The 25,576-nt window shown below is 43.0% G+C and overlaps 1 protein-coding gene across 2 annotated transcripts in view; it reads left to right on the top strand.

Moving 5' to 3' along the window:
• The window catches only part of nrg3a (neuregulin 3a), a 505,465-nt gene that overhangs the window by 412,739 nt on the left and 67,150 nt on the right, over positions 1–25,576 (top strand). For both annotated transcript variants that reach the window (XM_079511785.1, XM_079511784.1), the window contains exon 4: positions 15,274–15,347. In XM_079511785.1, coding sequence (XP_079367911.1) covers positions 15,274–15,347 — 74 coding nt within the window. The remainder of the gene's footprint in view (positions 1–15,273; positions 15,348–25,576) is intronic.

Here is a 25,576-nt window from a genome sequence, read left to right as displayed (position 1 = left end):
TACTTGGTTGTGCTCATCCCGTTGGGGTTATTGAGCTGACAATCTTCACAGTAACAAAACAGCTTATTTGTTAACACACGGTTACATAACCAAAAGGAACTGGAGGTGATCAAAAGGAATAGGCTGAAGCTGAAAGCCTATAAATGCGAACATCAAATGCGAACATCAAATGCGAACATCAAAATAAAAAATCCTCACGTGGTTACAGCAAATGAAGGAATTACAATAAACAGTCCAAACAATTTAACACCACCGTCAAGAAGATTCACAACCAATTGACGAGAACCAACACCATACCCCACCCACCCCCGTGTCACCATAGAGATCCACCAGGATCCCTATAAATTAATTACCATAATCATCATCATCATCATCATCATCCTCATAGGTTAAATATGTTATATACAAATTATCTTATGATATACTGTATTTAGCCAAAAGGATATGCTTGAATAGTATCTTGAATTGAGAGATGTGTCTGCTGTGTTTCACATCCTCGGTCAAGCCATTCCATATTTTTACCCCACAGACAGAAATACACATGCTCTTCCGGGTGGTGCTAACACCGGGTTAATGCTGTTGAATGCTGTGTCACACACCAAGAATAGCGTATCTACAAACTCACAGTGTGTTGCTGCACAACGCATTGTTAGCTTGTAGATCACCTATTTTAGGTGTAGTATAAGGTGCAGTATAAACCAGGCTTTATACAGCCACAGTAAGAAAGGATTTGCAGATGGAACTGTTTTGTGAAGTGCCAACGTTCACAAAGTGCCTGTTTGAATGAAAGTCACTTACTCTCCATCCCCAAGAGGGAGTGTTTGGGGAAAATAAAGCTTTAGTGCTCTCATCGCCCACTGGAAATTACAAGATGTTTTCCTTTGATTTGGCTTCAATGTGAATATCTTTTAAAATGGTGGGTCCTCCTCACTTCCTCTGACCTACAAAAATACAAAATGCAGCTCGCTAGAAGATTCAAAAGAATGTCACATGGGAGGGTGGGTGAGAGGAAAGTAGGCAAATAGATACAGTAGGATGGGCCACCTCCAAGTGAAACAGTATACCAGGATGGAAAGGTTGATGTACTGCATGGCCTTTTGTATTTTTGGGTTCACCTACAGTATTGTCCCAGCAGGGCCATTAATAATTGAACTTCTGGAGGTGGGTTTTTAAAGAACTCTGGGTGAAATTGAATATGGGGCTGCCTGCATATACCTTCAAACACCACAACATGTATGCGAATTGGTTGGGAGTCATGTTTTATTTAAACGTAATTAAGGCAGGCCCAGTGGCTGCTGGAACTGGCATTGCAAAACACTTTGAGGAGAGGGAAATAAATAGAGATGAATATGAGCACCATTGAACACAGGAGATGCGTATGTCCTGACCTGCAGGTTTCCTAGCATATATTTGCAGCATTGTACTTTGAGGAGGCACTTAATGTCCATCATGTACTGTAGAATGCTGCATACTGCAGGCGTAGCCCTAGGCGGAAGTACGGCGGCTGTGACGCAATTGCCGTAGCTGTCAAATCGTTGAGCAAACAGCCGTCTGCGACGGGTTACCATCCATTTTTGGTTCCCATGGTGATGCGTCTATGCAGTATGTGTCAAATTAACACATTATCTTTTTTTTTTTTTTAAACACCCCGTCACGCGTCAGCTAACTTGCCGATATTGCTTAATTCTTACATGCGCTGGACATGATCATCAGTGGAAAGAGGAAGGAGCAATCTGTGTTATTCTAAAACCGTTTTAATCTACATGGTTAATATGACATATGGTATTAGTGTTATTTCTTCATTCAGAGCATGCCAACACATTTACAGCATAAGAGAGGTGATGGAGCAATCGGTGTAAATGTATGACAGCTAATTTCAAATTATGATATGGCGTTGTAGACACTACGTGTACAGGTAAGTGTAGGTTCTGCCGTAGTAGAAAGGGCTGCAACGGCAAGCAGGTTTATCTATCGAGCACTGATCCATTTCCAGTTGCCGGAGCGGACTGCCGTAGCCGTCGTTGCTTAAAGTCCCTAATATCATCTTGGACAGATGTGAGCGGTTTTGATGGAGTTTGAAGGGAGCTGACTAGACAAATAACTGTTGAAAAATATAATTTGATTACATTTTTGGGCTGTAGTCAAGTCTTGGGCCTCATGGGCAGCAATACCGGTACAGGTACAGCTGGTGCCAAAGGACTGAAAAGGCAGGCCTAAAGGGAAAAACCCAGCACTGGCTTTTATTGCATTTTATATCACCATTTTATTTTGGGGTTATGTGCCCTGGCTAACCCCAATCTAGGTGATTCTCCAAATAAGAAGGATGCAATATTCTTGGTATCATTTGTCACACCTGCTGTCAGCAGAATATTGCTGACGACCACATAAGGAACCCCTCATCCATGGTGATCGTTTTTTGACTCGCAGTAGGACATCTCAGAGTTGACAGGAGATTTCATTAGCGTTTGCACAGAACTCTGAGAAAAACACTGTGCTGAGTGGTTGTCTCTCTAGTGCACCTCACCTCAACTAGAGGTCTAAAAGCCCCATTATACAGTACTTACAGTTACACACCAACAACTAAGTGTACAGTATATCAACCTTGAGTGTTACTAAAGTGTCGTGCTCTATTCAGTTTGGGATTTATTACCTGTGGGTGCACTGTGTAGTAATACTTTCTTTGTGGTACTGAGGTCGACCTACCAGCTCAGTGGCCTCGTGGTGTAAGTACCTGTATGTCCACAGCCCTGAGACTGGGAGGTCAGGGTTCAAACCACTCGTATAGCCAAGTTCCTCATGTAAATTAGTGTACATAGTGTACAGTATCTTGTTTCTGTATATTCAACATGATATTCATCTGGCAACCATGTGTGGGCCTGTAGATTTCTACCATACTCGCACGCACGCACGCACGCACGCACGCACGCACGCACGCACGCACGCACGCACACACACACACACACACACACACACACACACACACACACACACACACACACACACACACACACACACACACACACACACACACACACACACACAATAACATGTGTTCATGATCATGAAACTATAAAAAATTACTTTTTCCAAATAATATTATGCACTGTATTTTGGAGGCTGTATTATAAATGGTAAATGGTGCATTTATATAGCGCCTTTATCCAAGGCGCTTTACATAGATTGTGCATCAATTCACCCATTCACACACACATTCATACACCGATGGCGGAAGAAACCATGCAAGGCACTAGCCAGCACATCGGGAGCAATTAGGGGTTCAGTGTCTTGCTCAAGGACACTTCGACACTAACTCTGGGGGAGCCGGGGTTCGAACAGCAAACCTTGTGGTTACCATCCAGCCACTCTACCCCTGAGCCACCGCCGCCCATTTGCAAGCGTGTACACACAAATACAACATATGGTAAGCAGGTGGGGTGGGGGGAGAACTGACTTCATCTTTGAAGCTCAACAACACGACTTTCATTTCAATTTTGTTTTTTAAATGAAGGTGAGCTGAATGATATAGTGTATGTAATACCATTAAAGTATATAGAAGTAATCATCTTCAGCCCTCTTTGAAGTAGGACCTGTCAATTGTATACATATAGAGATGTGCCAAGGTGTGACCAATCAAGCCTTGGAGCAGCACTGTAGCCTAGCAAGCACATTGGATTACACTAGGATTTGATTTGTTAAATACAATTATTTCATAAGAAACCACAGTATGAAAACCACTCCAAATACTCATTAAGTAGGCTTATCCTATTTAGCCATGCATGATGAAAGAGTGTATTGCATCTTCTTATTGTTGATTTAACGGCAAACTCCAAACCAAATGGATCCATCCCGTAATGATGCTTTGGGGTCCATTTGGTTACATGTATGCAGTGACAGTCTCTGTTTAAATAGAGAGCTGGTGGGCGTTTTGTAGAAACAAAAGGTGTAGGAGCCATTCAGCATCTGTCCTCATGTGATTGACAGACGCTGATTGGGTCTTCCACATTTTGGTTTCTGCAAAACGCCCACCCAGCGATTGCAGCCAGTCCAGTCTGTAGGAGATACGTGTGAATTCACGTGACCAGGATGGTTCACCACACTAGATTTTACTAGGTACCGTACAGTATGGTAATAACTTTCTTTTTTAATATTGGGACGTACTGTATTTGGATGCGGAAAGAATGGAGCTCGGTGTGAGGAATAGGTGCGTTCTCTCTTAATGTTCTAAGTTAGTGGAAGTCAACCCAAAGCACAGCTAGGAGGGGAAAGAGGTGTTCTAAGTTAGTGGAAGTCAACCCAAAGCACAGCTAGGAGGGGAAAGAGGTGCACAACCTATGGAGACACAATGTGGCATGACAGAGGAGTTAGCAACACAGTAGCCTGGAACTCACCTATGCTTTTTATGGCATAGGCAGCTCCCGGCAGGATCCGCCGGCAGAAACTATGCGCAGCTGCTAGACATGAGACTAATTGATTAGAGGCTGAGCGACAGAGAGAGAGAGGAGTGTGTGTAGGCCTATATGTGTGCGTGTGTGTCAATTTAACAAAGGTGCAGACGATCAGAAATCAGCAGAGAGTGAGTGATGTTTGCGCTACACTATGTCGAATTGAAGTGGACTCGGTCCCAGACTTTTTTTTCTCCCTGGAAATAAAAATGTCTGGGTTTCCGAGGCTAGCAACACAGTGCTCCATTGCATCTCAAAGTTACATGGCAGGGGAATGTTTTTTTTGCACCCTCCCTGGTTGGGCAGGTGATGTCAGTTCACAGCAAACACAGAAACGGATCTCTGGCCAAGTCATTTCCTCATCCTCTATTGGCCAGTTTAGGTGTGTATCGGCCACTTTTCCCTTGAAATGAATCTCACCGCGGTGAAATGAACAGTGCTGTGAAGTTTGTTGTAGAAGCAGCACTGTCACAGTTTGACCAATGGACTGTGATATACTTTCGTTATTGGACTTTCTTTTATTGGACTGTGTTTGTGTGTGTGTGTGCTTATACGAGGCCTCAGATGTGTGCGTGTGCGTGTGCGTGTTGGTGGTTCCCTGCATGTTGTGGTCCAAAGTTCAAGTGAGGCTAGAGGCACAGAATGACTCAGCTAACCACTCAAACCCCTATTATATACTGTATATATGGTTGAGCGGAGTCCCTCAGGGCTCGATTACTCGTGTCTTTTTGTGGGGAAAGCTGACTCAGAGTTAACACAGTGTGAGCAGTGTTGAGATTTGCTTTGGTTCAATTATTGAAAATAATAATTGTATGTTTCAGTTTTTATTATTTTACTCTTGCCTGTGAATTCTGAAGAAAAATAATGTTATTTACCCTCGGGGGATAATATTGTTGAAGTTCAACCTTTAATGTAAGTTGGGTGTAACCTTTACTGCATAGCAGTGATGGAACTCCATTCACAGGACAAAAGTATTGGCCTCAAAATATACTTGAAGTACTAAAAGTACTCATTATGCAGAATCGCAGAATAGTATTACTCAGGTTTTTAAAAACTTTTTCAAAATTCCTAAATCTTAAAAAAATAAATGCAGATCTGCAAGCTCACAATAGGACACGATGCCGAAGCACTGTGGGCTTGTAGATCTGCAATTTCTTTTAAATATACAAACTATAAAATAGGCCTTAATTGGTGTATTTTGTAATTATATTCCAAATCTGAAAAGTAACCATCAACTAAAGTTTTTAAATAATTGTAAAACATACAACATTTGCATTTGAGATGTATAGTAGAAGTCAAAAGCACAGGAAAACAGACATACTCGAGTAAAGCAAACGTACCTAAAGATTGTATACTTGAGACAATGTACTTTCTACCACTGCTGCGTAGTATAGCAACAAGATACTTTCTACCACAGCTGCGTAGTATAGCAACAAGATACTTTCTACCACTGCTGCGTAGTATAGCAACAAGATACTTTCTACCACTGCTGCGTAGTATAGCAACAAGATACTTTCTACCACAGCTGCGTAGTATAGCAACAAGATACTTTCTACCACTGCTGCGTAGTATAGCAACAAGATACTTTCTACCACTGCTGCGTAGAGTATAGCAACAAGATACTTTCTACCACTGCTGCGTAGTATAGCAACAAGATACTTTCTACCACTGCTGCGTAGTATAGCAACAAGATACTTTCTACCACTGCTGCGTAGTATAGAAACAAGATACTTTCTACCACTGCTGCGTAGTATAGCAACAAGATACTTTCTACCACTGCTGCGTAGTATAGAAACAAGATACTTTCTACCACTGCTGCGTAGTATAGCAACAAGATACTTTCTACCACTGCTGCGTAGTATAGCAACAAGATACTTTCTACCACTGCTGCGTAGTATAGCAACAAGATACTTTCTACCACTGCTGCGTAGTATAGAAACAAGATACTTTCTACCACTGCTGCGTAGTATAGCAACAAGATACTTTCTACCACTGCTGCGTAGTATAGAAACAAGATACTTTCTACCACTGCTGCGTAGTATAGCAACAAGATACTTTCTACCACTGCTGCGTAGTATAGCAACAAGATACTTTCTACCACTGCTGCGTAGTATAGCAACAAGATACTTTCTACCACTGCTGCGTAGAGTATAGCAACAAGATACTTTCTACCACTGCTGCGTAGTATAGCAACAAGATACTTTCTACCACTGCTGCGTAGTATAGCAACAAGATACTTTCTACCACTGCTGCGTAGTATAGCAACAAGATACTTTCTACCACTGCTGCGTAGTATAGCAACAAGATACTTTCTACCACTGCTGCGTAGTATAGCAACAAGATACTTTCTACCACTGCTGCGTAGTATAGCAACAAGATACTTTCTACCACAGCTGCGTAGTATAGCAACAAGATACTTTCTACCACTGCTGCGTAGTATAGCAACAAGATACTTTCTACCACTGCTGCGTAGAGTATAGCAACAAGATACTTTCTACCACTGCTGCGTAGTATAGCAACAAGATACTTTCTACCACTGCTGCGTAGTATAGCAACAAGATACTTTCTACCACTGCTGCGTAGTATAGCAACAAGATACTTTCTACCACTGCTGCGTAGTATAGCAACAAGATACTTTCTACCACTGCTGCGTAGTATAGCAACAAGATACTTTCTACCACTGCTGCGTAGTATAGCAACAAGATACTTTCTACCACTGCTGCGTAGTATAGCAACAAGATACTTTCTACCACAGCTGCGTAGTATAGCAACAAGATACTTTCTACCACTGCTGCGTAGTATAGCAACAAGATACTTTCTACCACTGCTGCGTAGAGTATAGCAACAAGATACTTTCTACCACTGCTGCGTAGTATAGCAACAAGATACTTTCTACCACTGCTGCGTAGTATAGCAACAAGATACTTTCTACCACTGCTGCGTAGTATAGCAACAAGATACTTTCTACCACTGCTGCGTAGTATAGCAACAAGATACTTTCTACCACTGCTGCGTAGTATAGCAACAAGATACTTTCTACCACTGCTGCGTAGTATAGCAACAAGATACTTTCTACCACTGCTGCGTAGTATAGCAACAAGATACTTTCTACCACTGCTGCGTAGTATAGCAACAAGATACTTTCTACCACTGCTGCGTAGTATAGCAACAAGATACTTTCTACCACTGCTGCGTAGAGTATAGCAACAAGATACTTTCTACCACTGCTGCGTAGTAAGGCAACAAGATCGACAGACAACAGAGAAACTTTTCTCGCCTCACACCTTGAACTGTTGAACTTCGGTTGGGCAACTTGACTATTTAGAAGGAGACGAAAAGTCTCCTTCCATCGCACTCGCTTGTGTGTTCGCCATTCGCATGCATGTGTCCATGTGTGTGTTTCACTTTTCCTTACAGAATTTAAGCAGCTTGAGGCAGCTTGTTATTTATCTCCTACTCTCATGTCTACACAGCACACACGCACGCACGCACGCACACATCCCTGTTCTTGTTAATTAGTGGCATGGTGCTAATTAGGCAGAATACAGCTCCCATATACCCTCTGACTCCCTCTCATCCATTTATTATATTTGCAAACCACCACTACAAATCTCTACTCCTACAGAAGCATTACACAATGCAGGTCAAGGTTATTTTAGTGAAGGGGCTATTGTTGGCTCTGACAAAAGAAAACACGCATGCTTTGAAATAGTGGTTTCAGTTCTTAGACTGTCAGTTCTTCAATTGTAAATTAGGGTTTAACCACTTAAGTTCTATTTTCAATTAAAACAATATTAAAGAATAAAATGTCTCACAACGCATTGCTTAGTGACATGTTGCGGTGAAACATGTTAACACATTGAGTCTGGTTGGACAACAGTGGTGGTGCTTGGGTGCCGGGTGATTTCAGGCTATTCCACTATGACTCGCGTCCGTCTTTGGCTTCCATCTTGGATGCTAAAGTATTAGCGTTAATTTTACCGAGCTAAAATAAGGCCAATCCTTGTTCTAGAACCGCTACAGTAACCGCTACAATAACCATAATAATAGAGAAAATACATCATAAATAATTACTGAAACCAGATATAATCATTATGGAAAGTTTATGCATGCACTAAGTGTACTATGTCAACTCTAAATCTCCATTTTCCAGTTACAGTTACAGTTTTTCAAGTTACAAAAAAGGAAAAAAAGAATGGAACCATGGTGTGCTGTGAAACAAACAAACATAAAAACAGCTCTCTCTTGGGAAGAAACAAGCGGCAGAGACAGACAGTGGGAGTCATAAGTGAAAATCAACAGTACATCAGCTATGGTAATTGACTATGTGCCACGCATACAATATGTGCATGCACGCATGCACACGCGCACGCACGCACGCACGCACGCACGCACGCACGCACGCACGCACGCACGCACGCAAGCACGCACGCACGCACACACACACACACACACACACACACACACACACACACACATAGTAGTTGTATGATAAAGGGGGAGGGGTTAGGGGAGGGGCTGATAGTGTGATGTCACTATATTACTGTTTATTTCATTGGCCCGTTTGACTGTCAAGGGTTCAGCCTTCAGGAAGAAACACTAAATACAAAGTTAATACACCATTGCACATAAAAACGACTCCAGGGTGTCTAATGAAGTACTGTCACCTCATAGACACATGCAAAACTGGAAAAATACAAAAATTGTGGCACTCCATCTTTAAGACGTGCCTGCTCGTCATGAGTACCCAGCGTAACTAATTTATAGGACGAGTATACCTGTCCTAGGGATCCAATGTGTTAATTGCATGCCTGTTTTTTTTAGGACATTTCTCTATATATTAGAGTTAGCAGCAAACACGATTTGCAGCAGAACAGACTACTTGCTACTCGAAGAGGGCGGTCGCATTTCTTTTTTTCTGCAAGGACGAAACTAGTGGCGGCGGACTCAGTTGCAGCGGCTCAGTGCACTCTTTGTACACCCTCCATTTCATTGTCTAAGTATTTGTATACTCTGTACAGTGACAATAAATTTAATCTAATCTTGTGATGCACTAGGTAAGAGAGTTAGGACTTAGTTAAAAGAAAGAATCAGATTGAATCAGATATTATCATTATATCTGATTCAATTTAACATAACTGAAGTCTCTGTGAATCACGTTACCTTCAAGCATCACTTGCCCCTACATTACCGTCAAATATTAAAATCTAGTGGTTGCACAGGAAAAAATTACACATGCACAGACAGGAAATAAGGAATATCAAATACAGAAAAGAGCCGTGGCTAACAAACAGTATATGCTTTGAATTATTACCCAAACTTTCAGAAACGCTTTTATTCAGGTTTCTATTCTGTTTCTTATACTATTTAACACACCTGCCAATGAACTTCACTTCAAGTTCAAGTCCTTTATTGTCACATAATAACACAGCAGGTAGTGACACTTCACTAAACGTCTATTCTTCTCAGTGTAATTGCCCATGCATAAATTACACAAAATGTGGTACACATGTGTGGACATGAACAGGTGACGAAATTTAAATCCTGCAGACCTCAGAAGCGGAATGTAATGTGGCCTTTAGAATGCACATACAGTACGCTACAGGAAGGGGGGGGGGTCTTTGTGTGCATGTACAGTGCATTTGTGTATGGGTTCTGCATGAATCTGTGTTGTACACACTCCTCCCTAATGGCTGTGACGTACAGCCATGCACTGTCACCATCTTACCACTCATTCTTTTAATAATCCTCTTCACCTACACAACGAGGCTGCCTCCTCCCAAGAAGACACAGTGCAGTGAGTCTGGGTGAGCTGCAAATGGACTCTGTTTAAAATGAACTGTTAGCATACTGCACCACACTGTGGCCGGTGAGAGGTTGCTGATTAAGGAGGAATTTCTGTTTTTATATAGTTTTATTTTGATTGGAGACCGGTATTAAAAAGAGGAAGTATAGGTATAAGCAAATGGTCCCTCTATGATTCATCCCTGCATGCTGTATGACAATGGTTCTCAAACATCTTAATGTCAAGGGGACACACATTGATAGGTATTCAGCCACAGACAACCATTTGAAAGGGTTTAATAAAATGTGTCAATGGCGGGAATATAAAATAGGGCATAAGTGCTTAAACTGTTCCTCATATAGCTCGGGATCCCCCGAGACGCACACAAGTACCTCCGGATGTCAGACCCCACTTTGAGAACGAATGCTGTATGATTAGCAGTCATACTAATAAGACACTATATTACCGGAATCTCATTTTCTATTATTCAAAATTACATTTGTTATCCTTACCCTACACATACATAGACTAACATCATACATTATTCAACGTACAAGACAACACCTGTATAGCAACACCACTGTGACCATTCAGAAGACTGAGTAACACTACAGGCTGTGCTGTATATTGCTATTCTTTATTTTTTGGGGGCATGGCCGATTTGGCCATTGGTGCAAACAACACAAAGGTGACTAATACATACTCACTATATACGAATGAGTGATATATTTTTCTCTCCTAGTACAATGGCTAAATTTCATAGTGCAGGGATTTGCAACAACCACCATCCTATGCAAACTTAAGATGGGACATACAGAAGCTCACAAGCCACAAAAAGGAGCCAAATCCATGCAAGAAGGACCTCACGTGATGTTGATTCCCTTCGCCTATTTCACACATACTTGGGTGACATCACTGTAGCTAAAATAATACTTGTGAACCAATTTGATGAGCTCTTTAGCCTGAAACTGCATTAGTGCTATATTGGCACCTAGTGATTATAGTATAGTGTATCGTTTAATAAGATAATGTGCTGGTTATAAGTATGTGCTTGTCAGTTGAGAACAGTGAATTAGAAAAGGCAGCAGTGTGTCAGGCTGATATGTCTTTATCTGTATTTCTCTAGAGAAAATAATATAATGCCCAAGGTCTTGACAAGTAAAGCCACAAAAAGCATTTTAACATCCTGACAAGTTTCTTTGGAAGGTGCAGATATGCATGCTGATGAGGGGGAGAGGAGAGAGAGAGAGAGAGAGAGAGAGAGAATTATGAAGAGAAGCATTCATCGTTGCCTAGGTTTATCCTTAAGAGGGCAAGTTTATCAGCCCTCACAGTCTGTGTGAACATCAGCCCTCACAGTCTGTGTGAACATCAGCCCTCACAGTCTGTGTGAACATCAGCCCTCACAGTCTGTGTGAACATCAGCCCTCACAGTCTGTGTGAACATCAGCCCTCACAGTCTGTGTGAACTGTCGAATGTTGAATGTTTTCCACTGTGTGTTTTGGATCCCTGAGCATACACTCCAGCCTAGAATTGTACCATCTGCAGAAACCTGGCGATGGAGTTCTGGCCATGTTTGACATAGTCAGTTCAGCAGCGAGGTCACTTGCGGTGACAGTTCAGCCTGCGGTCATATTTGACTTGCACTGATTTGTCAGATGCTCTGTTATCAGCCCCTTCAGCCCTCACCCAGAGCAAATGAAGCTTGTGTGTGTGTGTGTGTGTGTGTGTGTGTGTGTGTGTGTGTGTGTGTGTGTGTGTGTGTGTGTGTGTGTGTGTGTGTGTGTGTGTGTGTGTGTGTGTGTGTGTGTGTGTGTGTGTGTGTGTGTGTGTGTGTGTGTGTGTGTGTGTGTGTGTGTGTGCCCGCGCGCGCATGCATGCACATATTGTATGCGTGGCACATAGTCAATTACCATAGCTGATGTACTGTTGATTTTCACTTATGACTCCCACTGTCTGTCTCTGCCGCTTGTTTCTTCCCAAGAGAGAGCTGTTTTTATGTTTGTTTGTTTCACAGCACACCATGGTTCCATTCAACATCTGACTCGTTTAATTATTGAAAATGAATACAGACTGAAATGACCCATGCGTTCATTGTCCTTCTGCACAGCACCACATTTTCCATGCTGTTAAAGCCTCTAAACAACATGGCTCCTGCACTTTGGCAGCCGTGCGTGCGTGCGTGCGTGCGTGCGTGCGTGCGTGCGTGCGTGCTCACGTCTGACGTGTGCATGCACAATTACAAGCAGGACCCATGTGGTACAGTATGTTGATTTTTACAGACACACAGGAAGTAAGACTGTGAATCCAAGATGACGGAGAGACAAAATAAATAGATGTAGGTCAGAGAAAAGTTGTTGAACTTTGGTAGAATGTTGAATATTGTCAATCATCTCCAGCTGTTGTGTCTCTATGCTCTTTGGTTATCTAGAAACACAGTTTCTTGTCCATAATAGTCTTTTGTGCAGGTGAGACAAAACAAGAGATATCAAACAGGTCGTGCTGCAGGACTATGCGTGAGGGGCGTTGATGCAGTCATATATAAAAGTAGTGTTATCTAATCCTTGTGAGTTGCCATGGCATTGCAAAGGCTTAAAATACTTTCAACTTCTTGCTGTTTTGCTGCAAGAAGGTCCTCTGCATGCATGAGGTTGAGCGGCTGTTTTGTACCGCATGGATTCCACCCTGTCAAACAAACAGAGCGAGGGTGAGTTAAATAATATAGATTTATAGAGGCAACAGGGCAGGAAATGGGGACTAGTTAAACATTTTACTGACATCAATGGGAAAACAAATCGTACTAAATGAGCCCTTTAAAGCTTGCCAACTTTCTGTCCAGTTACTTGATGGGCCATTTGATTTGAATGAGCTCGCCCAATATGAACTGCCTGCACGTCGCTCGCTGTGAGATAATGGAGAGGATTAGGCTATATATGTTGCTGTGTTGAGTTTGCTGGGACAGCTAAATGAGGAAACAGGATAGCAGCACATCACTGACTGGGTGAGGGAGTGATTGTGAGGAGTCAGTCAGACAGACAGGCACACAGTCTAACCACAGTTAACCATATCCGCTATTATAAACTGCCCCTCCACAGGGTCTGGCAAACAGGATAGAGCTTAGAGAGCAAATGGATCGTCACAAAGGAGGGGGAAAATAATCGGAGTGCGACATAACAGAAAGAGTGGGAACAAATATGATTAGGGAGCAGCTACTTGTACTGAAGATGTTATTAACCTTTACTGTCTATAAGACCTACCTTTTCCCAAATAGGGACAGAGGGAAACACTGAGCAGTAAAGTGAAATAGAAAAGGATCGGAGGCTATGATTGACCTCTGAACTGTTGGAGGCATAATAATACATCCTCTGGGTTGGATAACCCTCGTGGACTCATTGCTCCGATAAACTGCTGTTTAGCTCTTTTAGAGGTCATAACTTCCAATAATAACCAATTACATTGGTGGCAACACTGGTCATTTATGAGAATGAACTGTTTGTAATAATAATAACATATGGCAGGATTCCGGATCAACGAATCAATTAGATAACTTGCCAACAACCTCAACAGTGAGGACCATACATCAGCAGGCTTTCCTTTTTACTCTATAATACAGTTTAACACTGTATCTCATTTATTGTATACATTTGCAATACTAGCCAGTAGCGACCTCATCTAACCACTTGACTCCAGCTCCTCCTCTTTAAAAACTCAACTTACTGCCTCATACAGTCTATCACTACAGTATATACAATAGTCCAATCCTCCATCTACAAATGCACCCACAGTACCTTTTGAATACCCAAACCGTTCAGATAAGACAAGACCTTTATTGATCCTGAATTCAGTCAGCAGAGGCAGCACAGCCGTTATGAATGATACAGTTACAAGGTTGGAGACGTGATGTTGTTACAGCAAGGTAAAAGCATCACACAAAAATAAACACCATCAATAATGAACAATAGTATAAAGCCAGCCATATACAGTACACCCTCTACAAAGAGTGGTTGGCCATGAAGGGTACAAGCTTTAGTTCCGACACACCAAAGGTCCGACAGTCATTCAACAGTTCCGGCAGTCATCCGACAGTTCAACAAAGATGGAGAAAGCAAACATCCTTTGTTCTGAACCCAAATGGGGTTCCTGCCCAGAATGGTTTAAGCACCTTCGCCACCTCTGCCCCTATGTCCACGGTAGCCCCAATGACAGAGCCAGCCATCCTGACCAGCCTGCTCAGGTTGCTTGTGTCCATTAATGTAACCCCTGCAGCAGGCAATAGCAAATAAGAGGACACTAGCCATTACAGACTGCAGCATCTTGTTACACACCCCGAAGGACCTGAGTCTCCTAAGAAAGAATAGTCTACTCTCGCCCATTCACCAGATACTTTGAGACTAGCTCCCAATATTTCATGCCAAACAATTAAATAATCTTCACCACCCTCAGCTGCACCACTTCAGTCAGTTCTCTGTTAAACAGTTTCCCTACATATATTGGCAACTCATCTTGTTTTCTCAATGATTTCAAATAAACTGTAGATTGAGAGCTAGACACCACCATAATGTTGCCCTACTCCTGTATACTCACTCATGCATGCATGCGCGCACGCACGCACGCACGCACCCACGCACGCACGCACGCACGCACGCACGCACGCACGCACGCACGCACGCACGCACACACGCACACACGCACGCACGCACGCACGCACACACACACACACACACACACACACACACACACATATTACACTATATATTTTCTACACTGTAATTATTCCATCTCTCTAATTCTCCGTGAGAGTACCTACAGTATGTAACAAGTTAAATTAACGTTAAGGTTTTGACTGTGTGTTTCTTGGCCAATTCTGTTTTGTGTCCTAATACTTTAGAAGGTAGGTAGGATGTCACCACCATAATGTTGCCCTACACCTGTATACTCACTCATGCACGCACGCGCGCACACACACACACACACACACACATGTGTGCGAACCAAAAATAATTAGTGTCCTAATACTACTCTCTCTCTCTCTCTCTCTCCACTAGGTGTCGAGAAGGCTACCAGGGAATCCGCTGTGATCAGTTCCTACCCAAGACGGACTCCATCCTGTCTGACCCGAGTAAGTGTTCATCTCTCTTTTCATTTATTTAGAGAAAACAAGTCTAACAAAACAAGTACGAACAAGTGACCAGTCCAAGATATATGTATAGTAAACTAACAAAACAAGTACGAACAAGTGACCAGTCCAAGATATATGTAGCCTATAGTAAACTCGCATCTATTAAAAAAGGTGTCGAGAGGGGATGCAAGGAGGGATAAGTGCTAGAACTGTGATAGAGTCTGAAGATGTGCGTCTTCAGACTATATAGGAAACTCAGGAGTAAACAAACTAACAAAATAGGAATCAATATAGAAAAAACATAGTGGATAGCCTAGTGAATTCTCTGAATGCTTTTCAGCTTAGTGGTCCATGTTCGTTCAGAGTTTAGAGAGAGAGAGAGAGAGAGAGGATACATGCAATTTGATTGATTGATCGAATACTTTATTAACAGTTTACAAATAGTACTGTGGTAGGACTTGTTTCCATTGTGGTCCAATCAAGACATTTTAACACATAACCTACAATAAATCATCACCTGTAGTAGCAATAAAATGTACAGAAAACAGATGCTCTTTATAATGACGGTTTTGAAGGAGGGCACAGAGTCACACTTTTCGATGGTTGTTGGTGTGTTGATGTGGCATTCCACATTTTGGTGGCATAACAGTAGAACAAATTTAATCCCATGTTTGTGGTGAATTTGGCTTGAACTAAATCAGTGGAGCTCCCTCTGGCTCCCTCTGTTGTCATGTCTGTGTGTGTCTCTCACATTATTGCAGTAGTTTTTCAGTTATATGGACACTGATCCCTTGAGTATCTAGAAGACCAGTCCCATTGCAAGTTGCTGTACTCTATCCTCTACCCTTGGCCATCCAACCATAGCATAATGAGCAGAGGTTAGGTGAGTCCTATGTGTGAAGTTTAGAAGTAACCTGATCAGTTTGTTTTGAGAGGTCTGAAGTTTTGCTTTTATTGCAAAACATACTTGGTAACGTTGCTATTTTATGAATCAGCTTTACGCTAGTGAAACTCTTTTATTGAAGTAGTGCGGCAGCTTCCACACAAGCTTCATCTTGCTAAGGATTTCTGACGCTCAGTAGGGCTGTATAGGAAGTAAACAAACTAACAAAATAGGAATCAATATAGAAAAAACATATCGGGACGATTTGGGACAGCGGTGGCCTAAGGGTTAGAGGAGCGCCCTTGTTGCCGAAAGGTTGCCGACACTGCTGAAGTGCCCTTGAACAAGGCACTGAACCCCCAACTGCTCCAGTGGAGCTGCTTAGTGGCCAACAGTATAAGACTGTGGTTGTACTGTTCAGCTCCCAGGTTTTAATGTGTGTGTTTCTATGTGCAGGGCGTTGCTGAAAATGAGCACTTGTGCTCAGCTACTACCCTGGGTAAATAAAGGAGAAAAAAAAAATTGGCTTAATGCACTTAAATTCAGTAAGCACCATTTGCAATATCTACAGTCATGACACATTCATGGATGTGTGTGCTCTACTACTGGTGTAGCCTAGTGGATTCTCTGAATGCTTTTCAGCTCAGTGGTCCATGTTCGCTCCCTGGAAATGGAAACGTGAGAGAGAGAGAGAGAGAGAGAGAGAGAGAATAAATGCAATTTGATTGATTGATCGAATATTTTTTAACAGTTTACAAATAGTACTGTGGTACAACCATAGCATAATGAGCGGAGGTTAGGTGAGTCCTATGTGTGAAGTTTAGTAGTAACCTGATCAGTTTGTTTTGAGACGTCTGAAGTTTTGCTTTTATTGCAAAACATACTTGATGGTAACGTTGCTATTTTATGAATCAGTTTTACGCTAGTGAAACTCTTTTATTGAAGTAGTGCGGCAGCTTCCACACAAGCTTCATCTTGCCAAGGATTTCTGACGCTCAGTAGGGCTGTGTGCTGCTGAGCCAGAATACAAATTTCAATATATGTGTGCAATTACTGTAGCACCTTTATCATTAAATCTAGGTCCCTTTTCACCATGAAAGATGATAGCTGTTAGCTGCACCCCAGCCGGGTGGTTTAGAAACACAAGATACTGTAGATACAGTCAGATAAGAGTAGGGTATTTAAAGAATACATATTGATATTACTGTAACATGAACTATGAGTTGGTCTTTGACGTCGGAAACAAATCCTGTGATATGACTGTCCAATGTAATAACTGATAGGGTGTACCGTGTAATTATAGTTTCCACCCCTATAGTGAAATAGTTGCAACACGCAGCTGAGATGGGTAAATAAGTCTGAAGTTCCGAAAAAAGGGTGAACTAAAAAAGTTCAGTTACTGACAACTACGGACCACGCAGTGCCTACTCTTCTCTCCATTCAACCCAACTGAGATGGTTGAATTACATATCTGTTGAATCACAGATATGTGTTCAAAATTAAACTTTTATATAACTTGCCTATTCCAAGTTGCAACCAAAATATCGATGAAACATAACGGCTTTGCAGTTTGCATTGATGAGCAGCTGCAATCAATCTAGTATTAAACACCCAATTTATTCTCTGGTAGTCTGCAGTGTTGCGCCCGGGAATATATTTAATGCCATGCCATGATGATGATGCGGCTGCCACAAGTTCAATATCTGTCTCTATATGGGTTCAAGCCTGGATTATCTATCGTCACACGATGGTGTCGTGCAGATAACATGATGCGATGTACAGTACAAGACTACAGATGGGATGGGACGCGTTGTCAGCCTGTAGATCAGCTCTTACACAATGTACGTGCGATGTCCCCCCCTCTCTGTTTACTGCTGTGTGTGTGTGTGTGTGTGTGTGTGTGTGTGTGTGTGTGTGTGTGTGTGTGTGTGTGTGTGTGTGTGTGTGTGTGTGTGTGTGTGTGTGTGTGTGTGTGTGTGTGTGTGTGTGTGTGTGTGTGTGTGTGTGTGCGCGGTCGCAATTAATACAAACCAGTCTCTCAAAACGTATAGTTATCTGTCAAAGTTCTGTAGCCAAGTCAAAGCCATGTTATGATCCATAAGAACAGACAGTGCCAGAGTCAAGCAGGAGTCAGTAATCCCAAAAGAACAGAACACATAGTGTAGTGTAGGTCAGTGTAAGTTCTCATGTCGGGTCAAGCTTTGAGGGTCTCATCCTTTTTCACGCTCTGTTGCACACACTGGCTAGGGATGGTGCTGACCAATGGTGACATGCGTTGTTCCCCAGGGTTGCGTTCTGTCGCCTCTTCTGCATTCATTGTATACTGTATCGTGTATCTCACATTCTGCCTGTTAAGATCTTTTGTGGGTGACACCAAATTTGTTGTCTGATCCCCTGTAGTGATGGAACAGCTTACAGAGCTTAAGTCTTCTCACTAGTTGAGTGGTGTTATCATATAACAACTTAACCCCAAACATCTCCAAAATCTGAGATGGTTGTGAAGTTACGCAGAAACAATGATGATTTTCAGCTGTTGGTTATTATTATGATTAAGGTGCAGAGAAAGTAGAAAGCTTCAAATTCCTGGGGACCACCATTTATTCCTCTCTTAAAGGACCACTTCACCACTTTTCAACCCATCTTCATATACTGTAATTGGTCCTCACTAAAATAGTACCATTTCTTTCTACTCAGTCTGTGTCTCGTATAGGAGGGCTGTGGGCAGTTCTGAAACCCGTCCACCAGTGACGTCATCGTTGGGAAATCCAAGCTAATAGAAACTGCAGGCTTTCTATTCCTGACACACTCAGCGTGGGAATCCAAAGCACTGGAGAGGCAGAATCAGCCTTCAGAGAAAAATAACCACCACAGGAAAAAACAACAAAGGCAGGATCTGCAACTGTGTAGAGTTGAACAGCTTGGTAAATAGCTGTGTAAAGTTAAATGTAACTAGCACTGAAACTGAGTTTAACAATACTAGGCTTGGCCTGGCATGTACTTTACCATACGTGTTGACAGGTGAAGCTCTGGCGTGGAATGAAGGGCAGACTGGGCTTTTGTAGAGGCAGTGCTTGATTGTAGGATGGAAGACAGGTGCAGAGAATAGGTGAAGGAGAGCAGGTGTGCTGAGTAGAGCCATGGAGTATACACAGGTAAAGAAATGAAGATACTCGCACACTGTGGGCTCCGATGCTAGTGAAGTGCCTTTATTTGTACAAAAATGAAGAGCATTGCGCTCGAAACGTCACAGTCAACTTTTTTGTGCAAATAAAGGCACTTCACTAGCATCGGAGCCCACAGTGTGCGAGTATCTTCATTTCTTTACCGTTGTATACTACTCACCACTTGGCACCTGCCCAAGTTTGGGTTGGATGTGCATGTCGTTGTACTTTTTCGTAGAGCCATGGAGTAGTCAGTGAGGGAGGAGTGGTTGCATGTGAAGGTGAGGAGGAGTGAGCCGTAACAGAGGACCAATTTTATGAAGGTGAAGTTGAAAAGTGGTCCTTTAAATGGAATGTCTACTGACTCAGACTCAGTGTAAGCCATATTGTGAAAATGTATGATTGTTCTTTCTGAAACTACTCAAGAATTCAGTATAGTTTATACATTTCACTGATCAGAGCAATGGTCACCGAGTTTGACCATTTTAAGTTTTGGTGTGACAATTGTCATGGCAGACCCCTGAACAGCATTTGTGTCAAGTTTGGTGAGGATTTGAGGAATCTACAGTATGGTGTGCCTGAGGCCACCAGGGGACCCTGATCTTGACCCTGGTATGACTATTGTCATGGCTGACCACTTACTGTAACAGTGTTTGTGGTAAGTTTGGTTCAGATTGGAGCAACACTGTGCCTGTGGTCCCGGGATTCTAACGTGGCCCCTGTTGTGACTATTGTCATGGCAGACCCCTGAACTGTGTTTGGGTCAAGTTTGGTATGGATTGGAGCAAAAGTGTACCTTTTGGCAGACCTATGAATGGTGTTTGTGTCAAATTTGGTGCAGATTAGAGTAGCAGTATGCCTGTGGCTCTCGGGGGCCCCTGACTTTGAGGTGGCCCCTGGTGTGACTATTGTCATGGCAGACCACTGACAACATGTTAAATTTGTGACGTGGACCATCCACCGTCAACCCACTCTCTAGAGGCAATTGAGAAGAGCACACTTTGTTCACGCACAGCTTTGTGTGTGGTTCGGTAGGCCAAGTCATAGGCTTTGTGGCCGTGATACGTCCCTGACTTTACCTCTGCATGTTTGTGAGCACAGGCAGCTTTGTGCCTGCACGCAGCTTTGTGCACAGTTCGGTTGGCCAAGCTATAGACCGTGACATTTGTGGAGTACTGTATACCTAAGTGCTGTTTACGCCAATGGACCGATTACAGAGCGCCCACACAACGTGCCACGAAAAAAACACGATAAGTGGCCAAAGACACATCGCTGTCTGTGTTCGTTCAAAATGTATGGTTTGTGTCTGTCTCACTCAGATCGCACTGCGACATAGACGTGTGGCGATGGACATGAGTGCGCCACAGGCACGTCAGCCTCTAGTATATATATACATATATACAGACACTTTTGTATGTATTTTGTTTACTGCACGCACACACACCAAGACAAATCCCAATCAATGATTCATTGAGAGGGTATTAAATTATTGAATCTTGAATCTTGAATATTTCATCTTGTGGAGCTACTGGCACAAAGGACTGTCCAATTCACTTTGTGGTGTGCTCGGGAGGGAGAGTGCTGAGAGTCTGTGCTGTGGCTGAATTCTCTCACTACTTCTCATCCCTGCTAGCTCGTCATCATAGAGGGCATGGTATAGGGGTTCTCTAGGAAAGCATCCAGCTTAGTCTTCTTCATCCTCCCCTCTGTAACCACTTCCAGATTGTCCAGGTCACCAATTTGTTACGTTTATTTATTGGCATATCCCTTCTGTTGATATTGCCATGGCAAAGCAGAGGACAGTACAGAATGGTAGAACATCTGCAGCAGCCTGTTGCACACATTGAACAGCTTGCTCTGTTGCCTTCCTCTAGACTAGAGTCTAGAAGGGCCTCAGTGTTGTCTTCCTAGTCCGGTTTTTGTTCACGTGTACTCCTAAGAAGTTGTATTGTACAGTAGATGTACAGTCCACTACCTATACCCAGAAGGTGATGGGAGTTGGGGGGCCTCGATCATCCACCGCTATAGTCCACCACCAGCTCCTTGTTCTTTCCAAGGTTGAGCTGGAGGTGATTGTTGTAGCGCCACAATGTTCTCCACCAGAGAATCTGGTTCTCTCTCGTGAACTTCTGTAGGTGGCACATACGCTTAAGTGGAAGTTATGGGTGTAGAGGGTGAAGAGGAAAAGTGAACAGCCCATTTCCTTAGGGAGAACCGTGGTTCTCACCAGCACATCTGACACACTGTCCTGCAGTCTGACATACTGTTGACGAGGTAGTGATGTAGTCCATAATGATTAATCCCAGAAGGAGCGAGTGCATTCTTCGGCAGCGGCAATCAGATTCGGCGCTGCTGGGGGAGGGGTGGCAGCTGTCGGGGAAGGTGGAGGGGATTATGTCACTCCGCTCCGTTTCGCGGCAGTGTCGCTACGTTCGGCGGCCGCCGCTCCTGACGCCGCAACTTCCGATAACAGCCATAAAGGCAGCAGAAGAACACCACCTCTCATAAGATGCAATGGAAAAGTTCTAACTGCACTCACGTGTAAAAAATGCCCCATCAAACTTTCAGATGCTGTTTTTCTCCCAGTGTGGAGGAAGAATGATTAGGATTTTTATTGTGATCTCTCGCCCTTGAAATATATAATCCTTGGTTTCTGTTGTGTTTGAACAATAATAGCAATTCAAAACAGTTGTCCTCAAAACCACACCTCCAGTCGCTGTCATAAGAACGGGAGGTGCGCTCATGAACACGGCAGCAGAGCCTATTTGTGCACGGCTGCACGCGCACCTGCAGTCCATCAAGTATAATTTATGCTTTGTCCCGCGATGGTGTCGCGCACGCAGACCTCTACGCTCACAACAGTCGCATCTGCGATGCGATGTGAGCTTGTATATCAGCTGTTCTCTGTGTGCAATACTGTTGGGCTTTGAAGTATAAATGTCTCCTAGGGTGCATCTCACTAGCCAACTCACAAGAGGAGGTTGAATGGACTGAAACCAGCGCTCCCCAAAACAACAGGTTTGGAGATCTGTTGGGAATTGATTACATGAAACAGTCACCCGTGCGCCCAGTCCCAATGTTTGTAAACAAATAATTGGTCTATAGGGTTAGGGTTAGTTTTTGGGGTAGGGTGTCGGACTGATGCCGCCGAGAAACACTGCCGCCTGCCACGGGTGTTGTCAGCAATTGGCGGAAACTCCGCGGCTGATGCCACTGCCGGAAAATGCACTCGCTCTCCCTCCATAATCCAGGCTGTGGTCCACCTGCATCGGTGAGTAATTTATTTGACCAGTTGAGTTGTATGTCAGTGTCAGGTACCACACTGATACAACAAGTAAACATACAGTAGGTACAGCGGGATGGGTATTGCATAACCGGGTGGGGCATGCATTCCCAGAGGTCGAGGTTTGCGAAGTCTAGTACTACTGTGGCATTTGCCGTGCTTACACCCTGTTGGTGAAGTTACAATAGTTTTCTAACTGCGACAAAAATGTCTTTCATTAAACGCCCAAAGACTAAGCCTATATGCAAAGACGAGAAGCCTTGATAGCACTGGGGGCACATGGGAACGACCTCATTCAAGAAACATGCATGAAACGTATATGCTCAGATTTTATTGTAAAAGTGCTTAAGCAAGTTTTCCATTTAAATTGTTTTGTCTTTTGTTTTTGGTATGACTGAAATGGTTTTTTTTGTGAGAAGGTATTATCTGGTATCTGGCTTCTACTTGCAATTGTCCTATTATTTAATTGTGCCAGAGTGCAGTGATCTTTGTACTTTTTCTGTTTTGTATGTGCCTATGAAGTGAATTATGTCTTCCCTGCAGTGTATGTTTGGTTTCTTCCTCAGTCAATCAAAATGCAAGGGAATGATGATCTTTAACTCCCTCCTCCTATTCTTTCTCTTTGGTTCTCTTTTCTGGTTGGGAACTACCAATATACTGACGCACGCACGCACGCACGAGCGCACGCACGCACGCACGCACGCACGCACGCACGCACGCACACACACACAGACACACAGACACACAGATACACAGACAGACACACACACATTCTCATCTCTTTTGATTCATTTTTCTCGCTTTCTTTCGCTCTCTTCCACCTCTGTCTACAATCGATTCAAGGATTCGATACATACAGTAACACATTATTCTAGCAATACATTTCTTATCTCAGCAACGGTCTTCAATAGCTGTCTTTGTTTTTTCTTCAGTAATGCTTTGTCTTTTTCATTTTCTCCCTGCTTTTCATTTCCATCTGCTACTTCCTGCCTCAAACAGTGGGTAAGTGATGTCGAAGAAAGCAGAGCATCAGAACCTGATGTTCCTCTTTTTTCTACCTTACAAATACACAGGCTGTATTTGTTGGCCCCATGTGTCTACCCCCTCGTGATCCAGTGTTGGGTGGTAACATGCTACACTAGTATTACTGACTTACCATTTCAGTTTCCGTAAGAATATTAGTTAATTATTACCTGACCAAAACAAATATGTCATTCATGATCTCAAAATATCAGATTGAAGCAAACATTTTCCAAACACAACGTGCTATTTTCCAATGGCACATCACAATGTTGGCTAGTTGAGAACAGATACATTTAATGTCTCTGGATGGAAGTAACCTATATGAGAACTGGACATGACATTGGATATTAATAATGTTTTGGGTAGCGTATTATTATTAGTAACAACTTGCTAGTGATGCTTAGAACTAGCGTGACTTGCTGCTGCCAGGTCTGTGCTAAAATAATATTAGCAATATTAGTTATTTCATCTATGAACTGCTTCGACTGAATATTCAATTTAAATTCACATCACCTGTCCTTACGGTACATATGGAAACCTTGGTTTCTAATTGCTCTAAAGCCTGCCTAATGTATCCGGTAACTTGCAATTGCAAACACACATTGTACACGCATTAGCCTACATGTGCACATTGTTTCCATATCCTCTCTAAACCTATATGAGTTACCTCACAAGCCAGAAGAAAATGATCAAATAAATAACAGAACATCCTAACCATGCAATTGAGATCTGAATGCCAATTGAATTAACAAACATTCAAACCTTCGGTCAATTGGGCCCAGCCCTAGTTGAAAGTTAATTCATATTTTGTTTTGGAGTAACAAACCCAGCACTGATTTGGTCACAACTCTGTGTACCCGAGGTTGCTTGTATATCAGCATGACCCTGGTGGGTTTAACACTGTCCTGCTCCCCGTCCCTCTAACCTCCGGCTCCTACCTACCCTCCTATCTGTGTCCGTGGCTCTGCCTTGTCCCTAATAGAGCCCCCGCACCACCCCACTCCCCCTCCTCCTCCCCGGCCGCACTGTTCTGTGGGCCGGAGTCTCAGGTGGGCGTATATATTCGGTGGTGCTAACTGAAGGGTTCACTGGCAGGGCAGACAGATTCTACCAGGCACCTCTGGAATGCAACAGGGACGTGTGTGTGTGTGTGTGTGTGTGTGTGTGTGTGTGTGTGTGTGTGTGTGTGTGTGTGTGTGTGTGTGTGTGTGTGTGTGTGTGTGTGTGTGTGTGTGTGTGTGTGTGTGTGTGTGTGTGTGTGTGTGTGTGTGTGTGTGCGCGCGTGTGCGTGCGTGCGTGCGTGCGAGCACACAGAAGTGGATACATCATATGATGGGGGGGGGGGGCTGTCACCCTGCTTCTCAGTGGATGAGAATGGACTTGTTTACCCAAGCAGAAAGTCAGGGAGAGTTAGCAGTGTGAGAGAGAATATGACAGATAGGGTGAATTAGAGCGAGAGAAAGGGAACAAGGTCTTTTAAGGGAAACCAAACTGATATTAAACTTTATTATAATAACTTGAAATGTACAGCATTGTTTAATCACTTGTATAAAGGGCTTTACAGACAATAAAAAACACTATTAAATAAAATAAGTAAGCCAGTAAATAAAGCAATATACATGCCAGTCTTACTCTTGGTCTTTACTCTTACTTCAAAAACAGTATTACATGACATAAAAGAAATAGAACAAAGACCAAACACATATTCTGTACAGGCCTACAGTGTGTGTTAATGGGCACATTGTGTATCATGGCTGTATATCTCAAACTACTGGCTAGATGCCATGATATATGCAGTGTGCCTTCATGCTCCCCAGAGGATGAACCCTACTGATTTTGTGGCCAATGGCCTTTCCACCATTAGGTCGAAATGTTCACT

This window comes from Electrona antarctica (assembly GCF_951216825.1).
Source record: "Electrona antarctica genome assembly, chromosome: 10".
Lineage (NCBI taxonomy): Eukaryota > Metazoa > Chordata > Actinopteri > Myctophiformes > Myctophidae > Electrona > Electrona antarctica.
The sequence above is the reverse complement of the archived record's forward strand: the minus strand, read 5'-3'. Positions and strand labels throughout refer to the sequence as shown.